The following is a 13,171-nucleotide window of genomic DNA, read 5'->3' on the forward strand; positions in this document are numbered from 1 at the left end:
AGGCTAATCTTTCTAGCAACCTCGCAATTTTTATGACATCAATCAAGTTGAGGTCATGGTTTTCAACCAGGAAAGATGGAATGATTGTGCAATTGGTCAGGAGGCAAACTTCTAACTATTTCTCTGCAAAGAGTTGAGATGTTACTGACTATACCATAGTTTGTGAATAACCAGGAACATCAACATCAGAACCCACAACATTGATCAATAAGCAAAAACTGCCTGTCTGCAGATTATATATATTATGTGACTGTTTCAGATAACTCAAGAACATAATTACTGGTCTATTACCAAACAGTGGGATGATATCCATCCAAAGTAGATAATACCTTGAAAGCATAAAGTGTTAACACCATTGTTGACAAGTAAATTTTGTACCCTCCTAATTGAAAGCTATGCATATCTAAGATGCTCTCTAAGCTCCAACTCTGTCACGGGGTATGAGACGCAATTCTGAGCCATGTTTCAGAAATACATTGCCTGCATAAGTAAATGAAGTCACAACGAAGTATAAAGAGATATATATCCAACAAATATCCTCAAACGATTGGAAATTTATGTAAAAGTAGTTCCAACAACAAGAAAGAAGAAAGATAAGAGTAATAGATAGTCTATAACATGAAAGAAATATATTCTACTTGGCATGGGGGAAAATAACTTTATAATTGTTTATTCCTGTCAGAAAGACATTGCTTTATGTACAGATAAGTATTTTATCGAGTCATTGCTATGGGAAAAAAGATGCTAGGAAGCTATAATTTCCAAATAACTTCCTGAGAACTATGCTAACTTGAACCGGAAATTGCTCAAAAATGTAATTTTTGGTTAATCAATTGACAGGAATTCCATTTCAAGAAGCTTGGAGAGATTGTAATGTTGTTGTTCGGGGAGCACAGCAGCACCCCTCCAAATATCAAACTACCATATAATTCACAAAATGGCACAAATTTTCATGTCGAAAGAAAGAAACTTGTGCTGAAGAAAAAAAGAAGAAAAGAAAACAAGTGACCCCATTCCATAGATCACAATTTCCAACAATTGCATTAACTGAAGCCTGGTATACACCATAATGATATTTTCCTAGACTAGATGGTAGGTAAACAGCTTGTGATGTAGTAATTGCATGCTTAGGATAGACCTCGGTGATAGAGTATTATGTAAATCATTCACAAAGATTCTTAACTGAGCACTAAAAATTTGTGAATGCGTGCATTGAAAATATCCAGAACAAATTAAGATGAACCATAGAAACATCTGTTGCAATCTTTTAATGATATTGCAGTCACATGGACACTCCATATAGAGTTGATTATTCAATAAAAACTGAATAATCACTTAGCAATCTTCCATGGAAACCAAACTTTAGATAAATCTGACGGTTTCTCTGCAGTTGGATCATGTACATCTAAAAAATGCAAGACATTGTGAATAGTTGGACAAATAATATTGTTGCAGACATCTAACTATGACAGGAGTGATTATATCATCTAACTAAGACAACTATTCTTATCATTCTAACACCAAGTAGTTCATTTGCACTGTGAATAGTTGGACAAATAATATTGTTGCAGACATCTAACTATGACAGGAGTGATTATATCTGCACTACTGATCCATCTACTTGATTAAATGATTAATTTTCAGTCCATCTTATAAAATGATGGGTTCTTTGCCAAACTTCCCACCACGATCTCCATGGGATAGGTAAGGCACTAAGGCTAAATGTGCTTCTCCGCTGTTGGTGCATGTACATCTTAAAAATGTAATAGAAAAATAAGCAGCACTTCCAATCTAGAACAAAGGAAAACACTCTATAAAAGTTCCACTAATCACAACCTAACAAACACTATAATATACCATAATAAGAAAATTAACGTTAACAGAATTTTCAAGAGAGGAAAACATAAGAGTTTCTTAAAAAAGGTACCTGCACTTTGCTGCGGATTGATGCCCACACCATCTGCATAGGAGAAAAGAAATCCAAAACTCAAAAAAACAAAACCTTGTTGTGGTCAAACAATTTACTGGCAAATAATCGTTTCTTCAATCAAATTTTTAGAAATATATACTCCACCAATTATCCAATAAATTTCCACATGATATCAAAACTCACTGTCTCGAATCTAACAAGACAATAACATCGAATTCTTTCCCATCAAATTGACATTTTGCATTGATCTAACGGATCCCCAAGATCTACCCAATCCAAAAGGATAAATTTTCCACATATTTTCCTTAACCCGAAACACTCACCGTTGGTGATAATAGCGCTGGTCTGCGGCGGGACCTTGAACTCCTCGGCGGCGTATTTTAACACGGCGGTGAAGGGCGCCCCCTCAGGCACGCTAAATCTGCGATCGGACCGAACGGATGATCAGATCCAAGAAAAAATAACCCAAGTAATCTTAGAGAGAGAGAGAGAGAGAGAGAGAGAGAGAGAGAGAGAGAGGAAGGCGTACACTTTGAAGGGTAGCTTCGGATCGGAGGTAAGCGTGATCTTGAAGGAGACCTTTCCACCACTACCAGCCGCCATCTCGTTCGCGCGACGAGGGAGAAGAGGAGGAAGAATAATCGATGGGGGAGCACGAAATTAAAAAGCCCAGATGTGGTTCGTATTCCGCTATTAATCGGCTTTTCTTTTTAGGATAATTACACTAAGACCCCGTACTATTGCCTATTTTCAGATGCACCCCTCGTATTTTTTATTTTTAAAACACATTGTCCCCTAAATTATAATAAATCCTCTCGCTCTCTAACAATGTTAACAAAAAAAACGTCAATTGATTATTCCACCTTCTACATTGTTTTTTTGAAAAATTAAAAATAAAATTATCCTAGAAAACCCAAAAATTTCACATTATTTAACAAAAAAAAAATTGAATAACTAAACTAATTGAAGCAGTGTTTAAATATTTTTCATAGTTAAAGAGTTTAATATATAACAAAATATAAATAAGTGAGTCTAGTTAGAAATGACCAATAGTCCAGACGTGTAGGTGTAATTATCCCTTTTGTTAATTACATTTTCGGCTTGTTCTATTTATTGTTAATTAAATGATACGTTTTCGCCCGTTTTCCATACAGGTGGGCCGGGCCGGGTTCGGGCCGGGCTTTTCGGGCCAACCGAGCTTAAGTATTTGTTCACGGCCCAACCCACCAATCACTCGGGCCGAGCTAGAATAGTCTAGCCCGTTACCGCCCGTCGGCCCGTGAGAGATCGGGCTAGCCGGTCGGGCCGGCCCGGCCCAACCCATATTTTAGCTATTTTTAGATTTTTTTTAACTATTAGCTTATTTTTTAAAAAAATATTTATATTCCTCCATTTAAAAAATAATTAAAATAAATTAAAATTTTTTAAAGGTGTGCTTAAAATAATGCAAAACAGTACAATACTTTTAAAAAATACTGTAGCAACGGTAAAGTACTGTAGCAGACGGGCAAGCTACTGTAGAAGAATAGGTGGGCCTAGTTGCGAGCCAAACGGGCGAGCTTTTGAGCCGGGTCGGGCGGCGGGCAAAGGGCTAGCCCGTGCCGCCCATGGATAGTTCGGGCTCGGGCCGAGCTTAGCCCGGTCCAAACCGGGCGGGTCGGGTCGGGCACGGGCGGGCTGGGCCCTTTGATCATGTCTATGTTTAATAGAAAGGAAATTAATGTCTCCTTATTTAAGATTAAACTAGACTTGGTTGCTTGTGATCATTTACAATTATGCTCACATGTTACATTGCATTGTAATGAATTGGATCATATGCATTTGCCACATAGAATCTCAAATTCTTGAATACTTATTGTAAACTAGATTGAATTAAAAGAAAGTCACTTTTTTTAAATTATATTTTTACAATAAAATATTATAAATAGAGAAGTTCTAAACATTAAGCAACCAAATACGATGTGCAACAAGTCAGATGTGAAGTGAAGAGCAGGATTAGAAGGAATTTATGATAAAAAGGGTTCGCTTGTCAAAAGATTATATCATGTCATCTGAAGAAGGTAAACATAGAGTGACAGTAAAACAGTCTTAATTTCAAACCAAAATCGTTAACTTATTCATTACAAAACAAGAGTGAACATTTTGAAGCATTCCTCAACAGCCAAAAGTATAAGACTCTTAAGCAGCTAATGGTTCGCATAACAACTAAAAGTACAATAATATGGAAAAGAATTAAAACATCGTTAAGTGATATCAAATAATACCCACATATAATCACGGAACTAAACAAAGTATTCAGTTCAGTTTTTCTGAGAATATAAGAAGAGCTAGAGTAAAACAGCTAAAGTGGAAAGTCCAGCTGCAAGAGTCATTCTAGTCTGCTCGGGATTGGCCAGCACGCGACGAGAGGATGATACCAACTATGAGACCATAGAGGGCAAGTGCTTCGGCGAAAATAAGGATGAGGATCATGCCGACAAACAACTTTGGCTGCTGTGCGTTTGCCCTGCGGTGAAAATTAACCAGAATGAAGTAGAAAACTTAGAATCCACTAAATTTGGCATTAAACAGTTGCAAGAAGACTCAGATATTTGAATAATCAAGTGTATATTGATCACAACATGCAGAATCAATATGTAATGGAAATCAGAAACTTGAAGATAAATTCAAAAAAGAAAAATAAGAACCGCTAGCTATACAACTTTCATGTTCACAGTTGTAAAATAATGCAAACAATAGTATTTCAATTTTCCAATTGCTAACTACCTCCACCTTGAGCGATAAGCAACTCCAAAGTTGCTGTTATCCTGAATTATCATCAAAACCATATCATCATTATCTCACAAAAGAAGGCATAACATCATCTATTTATCAACTATCAAGAGAATTGCATTAGGAACTTGGCAGCGGTTAGCCAATTATACATATTTCCTACTTGCAACTAAAGGACTCTAATCTGTATGGGTGGAATAAAAATCATAAAATTCCTAAAGAAGTAGAAAATCATAATCTCCTTGAATACACGAACTATATAAATTTCCCAATACATACATTAACTTCCAGTCTAGATTTTACTCCACTATTATAGGCCATCTCTGCATTGTCGAGAGTTGCCTTGGTTTCAGATATCCAAAGGTAAGAGAAAAATTAGCTTTAGCTTTTAATAGTAGTACTGGGACGAAGAAAAACATTAGTTATTCATCCTTTGAAAAGAATACAACTTAGATCAGTATACCAGCAAAACGTAATTTAGAACTTTAGATACAATAAAAAATGCCCAGATCCATGCTGATGTCTACAGTTCTATTAAGAAACCAAAGAATCAATCACTTGTGAAAACTTTAGGTTATCTAGTCCATTAGATGAATATTATAGTCCTTGAACAGAAATTAAAGGAAAAGATTAATGATAACTCACTTTAATTAGCTGGGAACTTGAGAAGCATCACAGGGTTCCTATTCTATTGTCAAAACGAAGTGCACATTGTTTGCAGAAGAGGAAAATCAATGTGAGCCATGTTACAATGACTGATCAATTATTTGGTACAGCTTCCTAGAATTTCAAAAGGTAACAAGTTTCAAACATAACCAATGGTGCTCATATGTTCTGTTACATCACTAGTGTACTAACTACCAACGCATTCTCAGCCTTTTAGTGAACATCAAAACTTGTTTCCTCACATCAATCAGAAGTTTGAAACTTTTATCTTATCGATAAATTCATGTACTAAAGTAGTTTTGAGAAGTCCTTATTTGTAAGGAAGTCTATAATTTTAATGACACTAATAGTGCTGCTAGTTCAGGTGATAATCTTTCTAAACTCTTGTGTAGATCCAATCACAATGTCACAAAGAACCATGACAAAATCCATATTATATAAAACAATCAAAATGAAGGAATGTCCCGATTGGTAAGCTTCAAAGATGAATGTGATTGTCAGACTTTTAACAAATGATGGAATTTTTTTTTTTTGGGTGCTAATTGTCGAACAAAGAACATGATCCTAAATCACATCATAGGACTACTCAGAAGCTACTAAAGTACCACATAAAATTATATTGCTTTAATCTTAGGTCTTCTTGCTGTGCCTTGCAATAAAATCCCAAAATCCCTCATAAAAAAAGTTTAACCTTTTTGATTGTTGAAATTTTCTCATAATTAGAGGAAATTGATACATAACAACTTCACCGCCACTTGTGCTAATAGAGTCCTTGTCAAGCCAGTTTCTCGATTAATTGTCCACTTAATAAGAATTATGGCAAAAATTTGAAAAAGGCTGGCATCTGGTTGACAACCAGATAACTTCAAACCATCATAATAGATCATAATCGCGACAAATCATATCCCGCCATCGTATCATTCTTCAAACAGTAATCGAACTAAAAATGATATCATGTGCGAATTGGCCAAGTGGATACCCAATAACCAAACACTTAACCGAAAATATAAATAAACTTAACAATAAAGAAACATTAACTTCCAGATCGTTAGATAGAACGAATTACCTAACTCCCGCATCACCAACGATTCCGATAGCCATGCCGGCGGAGAGCCCAGCAAGACCACAAGCAAGCCCAGAGGAGAGATGCGCATACCCATCAAAGAGGTAATACGACTTGGCCTTAGGATTAATCCCAGTGCTAATAATCACAGCAATGATCAAACCGTAGATCCCGAGCACTCCAGCCATGACAACCGGCACGATCGACTTCATCACGAGCTCCGGCCGCATCACACCCATCGACGCAACCCCAACCCCGCTCTTAGCCGTTCCATACGCAGCCCCCATGCCTACGAATGAACGAATTCCACATTAAAAAAAAACAAAAAACAAAGATACAATCTTGCAAAGCATAACGCTAGAATTGATCGAATTGCTAGAAAGAGATCGGAACGAATGGATCACAGGAGAACACGAGCGCCGCGGCGGCGCCGAGGAATCCGAAGAAAGGGGCGGTTTCATCTCCGGCAAAGGTAGACATCGTCGCGGAGAGATCTGAAAATCCTAGCCCTAGTTCTCCGAACTCTTTGCGGAAGGAGGAAGGAGGGAGGAAGAAAGGAAGTCTACGGAAGGAGGAAGCGAGAACAGGGAAGATGAATGGTTCCGGTGATGTCTTGAGAACATATTTGTGCCCTTAGATTTCGTCATAATTACGCCCTTTTTCACCTACGGAGTTCGGCAGCGACGAAGGGCTAGATTGCCCAGTTGATGAAATCTTTAGTGTTGACACGTGCCATGCGATCTTGACATACGACTTTTTACCTGAATTGCATGTAAATCATGATCACATATAGGGCTTTTGCAATTTAATTTAATTGTATTTAGTTTTTTAATTTATAATAATAAATTCTAACTATTATATTTTATGAAAAATTTACGCACTTAATTTTATATAGTAAATAAAATAAATTAAATTAAATTGCAAAAACATCACACATATATTAAGCTTTCTCTATCAATATTTTAATTAAAATTAAGCTTTAAAATAATTTAAAATTTTGACTTTCTTAATAAAAGGATAAAAATGCTGCCGTCTTCTTTCGTATTCTTCAGCCTTCTCAACAAAAAGTAAGTAATTAATTTTTTAAATATTTTTTAAACAAACTTTTTTAATATTTAATTTATTTAATTAAGAAAGTATAGATGTCTATTTTTTTAAGGGAGTGGAAGTGGCTAAGTAATAGTTGAGACGGTTAAAATATATATTTTTAATATAATTAAGTTAATTTTTTCAAAATTCACATCTAATAGGAAATTAAAAAAATAAGAGCAATTTTATTCATCTATTTAGTTAGTTAATATTTTTAATATTTTTCTGACGTAATTTTTAGCGGAGGATATATAGTGATATAATTAGATAATTAAGAGAGTGTACGTATTTTTTAAATTTCCTAATTAGATATGTGAGATGGTCGAAATATAATTTATCTCTTTATTTTTATTTTTATTACAATTTGAAATTGGACCTTTCAACTGTCTAATTTAGATAAATATCTAACAGGTATTTGTGATTTACACCATTTATTTTTAATATTTATAAATTGCACCCCACATAATATAGTTGCATTCGGATCCAACAAAGATCCCACCCGAACCCAATTAGGACCCTCATTACCTCCGTCGTCTCCTTTGAGTGCCTTAGTCGTCAACATAGAGAGAGGGAGAGAGGAAAGGGAGGGAGAGAAGCGCGATGGAGAGAAGGAAATGGATCGGAGCGGCAGCAGCAATCGTAATATTCGTCGTGCTCATGATCGTAACCCCAGCGATCCCGCAGTCGCAAGAGTACCATGACTTTGCCGATCAACGAGAACTCTTCTTTGGTAAAATCCGAACCCCTCCTCTTCTACTCCTCGTAGGGTTTCCCTCTAATTCCAGGATTTTAACGGATAAGTACGGATGCGTCTCCCTTGTTTGTTTCTCTCTGTCACTAGTAGTCTAATAATTCGGTTCTGGTTGTAGCTCCGCATTGCTTTGTAGCCATGAATCTACCGTAGACTAAATTTGAATTCAATTATTATAGATCGCATATTTGCAGCGGAGCTCAGATTGTAATTGATTGGTTCATAAATTTTAACCCTTGCGAACCCTCAAATGGATTACTTTGGTCAATCTTCCGTAATCAGAGTTCGGTTTTAAGCTTCTGGTGTGATTAGTTGGGGCATGAATTCAGAAAACTTTAAAAAATTCTACTTTAGTTTCTTTTCTTTTTTTTGTGCTCTAATTAGAATTTCCGATTTAAAATTCTCCACGAATTGGACTTTAATTTTATTAAGTCAAGGCATCAATTGTTTTACTTGGGACAAGATGTAGGGCCAGTTTTGTTTCCTTTGTGCAGATTTCTCATGCTAATTCTGCTTAGTACTCTAAAGTTCTACATTATATTGCTCCCTTTGTTTTCTTTAGTACTTTGTTGTTTATCTTGATTATAGCTTCATGTTTATGGTAATTTGAAGAGTTTGTTACTGATGTCAAACATGATTAGCTGCTTTTCTGAACATGTTTGCCAAATTATTACTTTTGCAGGGATACCAAATACGCTAAATGTGATATCAAATATCCCATTCCTTTTTGTTGGCATTGCTGGGCTTGTACTTTGCTATCGTGGAAATTACTTCAGGCTAAGGTAGTGTGCAGATAACTAGATCCTTCCACTGTTTTCCAGAAAATGTTTGTGGTTTGAAAATTTTCCTTTAACTTCTAACAGTTTGCAAGGCGAGCTCTGGGGCTGGACATGCTTCTTTATTGGTGTGGCAGCTGTTGCTTTTGGTTCCTCCTACTACCATCTCAAGCCAAATGATGCTCGGCTTGTTTGGGATCGGTTACCTGTAAGTTTTCGCAGAACCATACCCTTGTGATTATTAATTAGAAAGTCCATGCTTGTTGTTAGCATGTTTCATTCCAAGAGGGGGCGGAGGAAGGGTACCAGTGTAATTGCTTTAGGTGTAGCGTGTAGGGAAGGGTATGCTGTGGAGATAGTCAGGAAGCAAAGCTTTGGGGACAATTTCTTAATTTCTTTTAGAATGTATTGCAAATGAATAGATTGGACAATGAGTTCAGGTCATATAGTGTAAATTATATATATGTAATTTATATTGATTGCATATTTGTATTATACAGTACTTAGTACTACAGTATCTGATATTCTAACTTCTGAACCTAGATGACTATTGCTTTCACATCAATCATGGCAATTTTCATCATTGAAAGAATTGATGAGAACAAAGGAACAGCATCCCTTATACCACTTGTCATGGTGGGTATTTTGAGCATCTTATACTGGAGGTTAGGCCTATTACTCATTTTAAAATCTTCCCTCCTCTTTCACTCGTGGATCAGTAGTTCAGTACTATCTACTATGCATGTTTACAATCATGCTCTTATTTATCTTTCTACAGATTCTTTGATGATCTTCGGCCATATGCAATAGTCCAGTTTGTTCCTTGCATCGTTTTACCTGTGATGGCTATAATAATTCCTCCAATGTATACACATTCTAGTTACTGGCTTTGGGCAGCAGGTTAGTAGTTACAGTACCAGAAATCCTTTTAGATTTCTGGTACTTCACCATGTGATCTCATTCATAAAATTGAAGAATCAGTTACACTTTATACTTATCGATAATAATGTTGAAATCACAGAACTATATTGTAACCATGAGGCCGCTGTATTCTGTCATTGTGATTTTTGACAATATTCTTTCTGGAATTGAGAACTTTCTTTTTGGTCCTTATCTCATTACTGACTATTGGAAAAGGAGTCACATATCTTCACTTCTGTCCAAAATTTATCATAGGACTAGGATCATAGAGAATAATTTATTGGCTTTCTCCTAACAGTAACTTAAATTTGGATGACTGTCACATCTAATAATATTGTTCTTTTTAACATTGCGAGCTGGTTGTGTTTCATGGTCTACGGTGAAGCACAAAGCTATGCAGTATCATTGTCGTTTATTACTAGATATTTTGATTATGTTAATTATGAGGGTTTATAAGGTCCTCAATATGATTTAAGATAGGATGCTAGTTGTTAAAAGGAGGCTATCTGATTCTCTGATTTCTCTCTATGTCCTTCCTCATTTTTGCACTAAATTTTAATGGATATTTTATCTGCATCTAAAAATCAACTTATTTCCAATGAATCAGGATTTTATCTCTTAGCTAAAGTGGAAGAGGCTGAAGACAAACTAATTTACAAATGGGCACATCACATTGTCAGTGGGCATACACTCAAGCATTTATGTGCTGCAATGGTTCCTGTTTTTTTGACACTCATGCTGGTTAAGAGGACTATCGAACCAGATAGGTATGATTTTCCTTCTGTTCTCCATAACGGCATTGGTACGCCTGTACTTTTATGATCCCAATTTTCTTGCTTATTCAACAAAGAAAGTGAGCTCTTTCTGTTTGCTTGTATGGGTTCCTGTACTCGTGACTTCGGATAGTTTGGTGAGTTGGACAATGGGTTTGATCAGCATTACTTTTACCATAGGACTCCATCTGTTTACACCTAGAGGGGAAACAAAAAAAGAATTCTCTGAGTTATCATGAGGAGCTCATACAGTTAGTATCCAGAATAGCCGTGTGTATCCAATATGACAAAACCAAATTTGGATTTCTTATTCTGATGGGATGATGGATATCCCTCCTTTTATCTGGACTTTGCATGCGAAACCATAGTGGCACAAGAGTTCTTCTGAAAAATAACCCACTTGCCCCACTAAAGGGGAGACAAAAAAATAACTCGAGTATTCAAGAGGAGTTCGTAGTTCATACACTCGGTATCCATATATAGACATGTCTATCCAATATAAGAAAACGAAATTTGGATCACTCTAAAATTTAAGCACAGTACCATACTCTTGTATGCGATCACCCACCTGCCATACTCTTGTAAATTATAAACACAGTGGTAGGATGATGCAGTTCACCAACTACCGAGCATTATCTCTTCAGTTCATCTACCTAATGATGACTCCATGTCACCTATAGCATTGAACAATCATTTTAACCATGGAGCGACAATATCTAAAGTTTGTTCATCTAATATTGCACTTCCAGATTGAGTGCTTTTAAATCGTTATAAACTAATATATTCTTCGTGATGCAGAAAAAGCTTACTTCACAAGTGGCAGATTCATTGGATAAGAATCAAGGAAAGTCGGTTTAAGACAGAGTCGATAGAGAGCTTGGAGTGCACATATTCAGCAGTTTCAACTACTACATAATAGCAGCGATTTGATCATTCCTCACAAATCCTCTATAGCAACTTAATTTTACATAATGTTTAGTCACCTGACACTGAAAGGAAACTTTGTTGTTGACACTACACTGGAATATGCAGGAAGCACCCTTACTGTAAATGGCTTACAATCTTACTTTTAATTTGTAAATTGTATTTATTTGGACTGTTTATTAATAGAGAATATATTTTCAGCAGCATCTCAGTTTAGGTTTTGCATTATTGCGCTGGAACTATACAAAATATATTTGAGCAGCTCGCAATTTCGTATTCAATTAGGAAGTACTCATACAACTGGAGTCCTTTTCAACCACTTGAGCAGTCTTATTTGGCGAGATCTGTGATTATTATAGCAGCAATACTGAGGACCACCAGAAAATGAAAGAAATAGCTGATAGGGATGGTGAAAACATCCAATAATTTGTCTCCAAATGATCAACAATTAACTATTTCCTGATTGGACATCTGTTTATTTTGCCCCCTTTCATTTTATAAATAACTTTTTTTATTATAAATACAGCTCTTATTTCGGAATAACAATTAAACATCTTAATAACTCCATTATAGAATATAAATAATATTTATTAAAATTACGTCTTATATTATATATTAACCCAATTAGTAATTTATCCTTTATTTCTATACTTAACTTATTTTATATCAAATTAAAAGTTATTTATAATAATTTCATAAAAATAAAATTTTATTTCCTATTTTTTTCTTCACTTTATATCAAATCAAAATAATTATTACACTCTTATTTTAAAATACAAGTAAATATAAGAATAGTTATTCATGAAATAAAGTCATTATTTGGGAATAATAAAAAAGAATATCTATTCTATAATTAATATTATTTCCGAAGTAAACCAGGCTAGGAATAAAGTTAATTCTAGAATATATATTCATCTTTGTTATTCTCAAAAATATATATTCATCTTTGTTATTCTCAAAATGAGGTATGTATTTTAGGAAGAACTATTTTTATATTCAATTATATTTTAGAATAAAAATATATAATTTTTTTTTGATGTGATATAAAGTGAATGAAAAGATAGAAAAAATATGTTTTGTTTTTTATAAAATTATTATAAATACTCTTCTTTGGTTTAATATAAAGTACGTCAATGAGATAAATATTAAGAGTAAATTAATAATTTGATTATAATGTTTAGTTACTATTCTAAAATAAGAAGTTATATCTTAGAATATAAAAAATTATTCATAAAATAAAGGATGGTTAAGAAGAGGCTTTAACCTGCTGCTTGTAGTTATCTAGTGGAATATATGAAGAAAAAGAACAATATGATTAGGGCTGTCAAAATAATCGAGCCGGCTCGAGCTCGAGCCCGGCTCAATAATGCTCGGCTCAAGCTCGACTCAAAAATACTCAAAATTAAATTCGAGCCAAGCTTGATCTCGAGCCGGCTCAATCGAGTCGGCTCGATAAGGCTCGAATATATATATAATATGAGTAATATCAAACTAATATGAACCATC

At 35.0% G+C, this 13,171-nt stretch overlaps 3 protein-coding genes across 3 annotated transcripts; 1 reads left to right on the forward strand and 2 right to left on the reverse strand.

The window, feature by feature from the left end:
* Positions 1–208: 208 nt before the first annotated feature.
* LOC140798077 (ubiquitin-fold modifier 1) lies at positions 209–2,614 on the reverse strand. Its single transcript, XM_073151805.1, has 4 exons — positions 2,460–2,614; positions 2,254–2,351; positions 1,928–1,960; positions 209–480 (listed from the first exon to the last, which is right to left on the reverse strand). The coding sequence occupies exons 1-4, from the start codon at positions 2,531–2,533 to the stop codon at positions 416–418; spliced, it is 270 nt and encodes an 89-aa protein (XP_073007906.1). The 5' UTR covers positions 2,534–2,614; the 3' UTR covers positions 209–415.
* Positions 2,615–4,002: 1,388 nt separating this feature from the next.
* On the reverse strand, positions 4,003–7,060 carry LOC140797779 (V-type proton ATPase subunit c1-like). The gene is made up of 3 exons (XM_073151428.1): positions 6,836–7,060; positions 6,435–6,720; positions 4,003–4,436 (listed from the first exon to the last, which is right to left on the reverse strand). Exons 1-3 carry the CDS (start codon positions 6,909–6,911, stop codon positions 4,304–4,306), a joined length of 495 nt encoding a protein of 164 aa, XP_073007529.1. The 5' UTR covers positions 6,912–7,060; the 3' UTR covers positions 4,003–4,303.
* A 1,006-nt stretch (positions 7,061–8,066) lies between these two features.
* Positions 8,067–11,871, forward strand: LOC140797140 (uncharacterized). The gene is made up of 7 exons (XM_073150404.1): positions 8,067–8,250; positions 8,954–9,053; positions 9,135–9,255; positions 9,591–9,712; positions 9,826–9,947; positions 10,576–10,735; positions 11,540–11,871. Exons 1-7 carry the CDS (start codon positions 8,121–8,123, stop codon positions 11,655–11,657), a joined length of 873 nt encoding a protein of 290 aa, XP_073006505.1. The 5' UTR covers positions 8,067–8,120; the 3' UTR covers positions 11,658–11,871.
* Positions 11,872–13,171: the final 1,300 nt, after the last annotated feature.

The sequence above is a fragment of the Typha latifolia genome, chromosome 11 (assembly GCF_019914945.1).
Source record: "Typha latifolia isolate L0001 chromosome 11, TyphaL0001v2, whole genome shotgun sequence".
Taxonomy (NCBI): domain Eukaryota; kingdom Viridiplantae; phylum Streptophyta; class Magnoliopsida; order Poales; family Typhaceae; genus Typha; species Typha latifolia.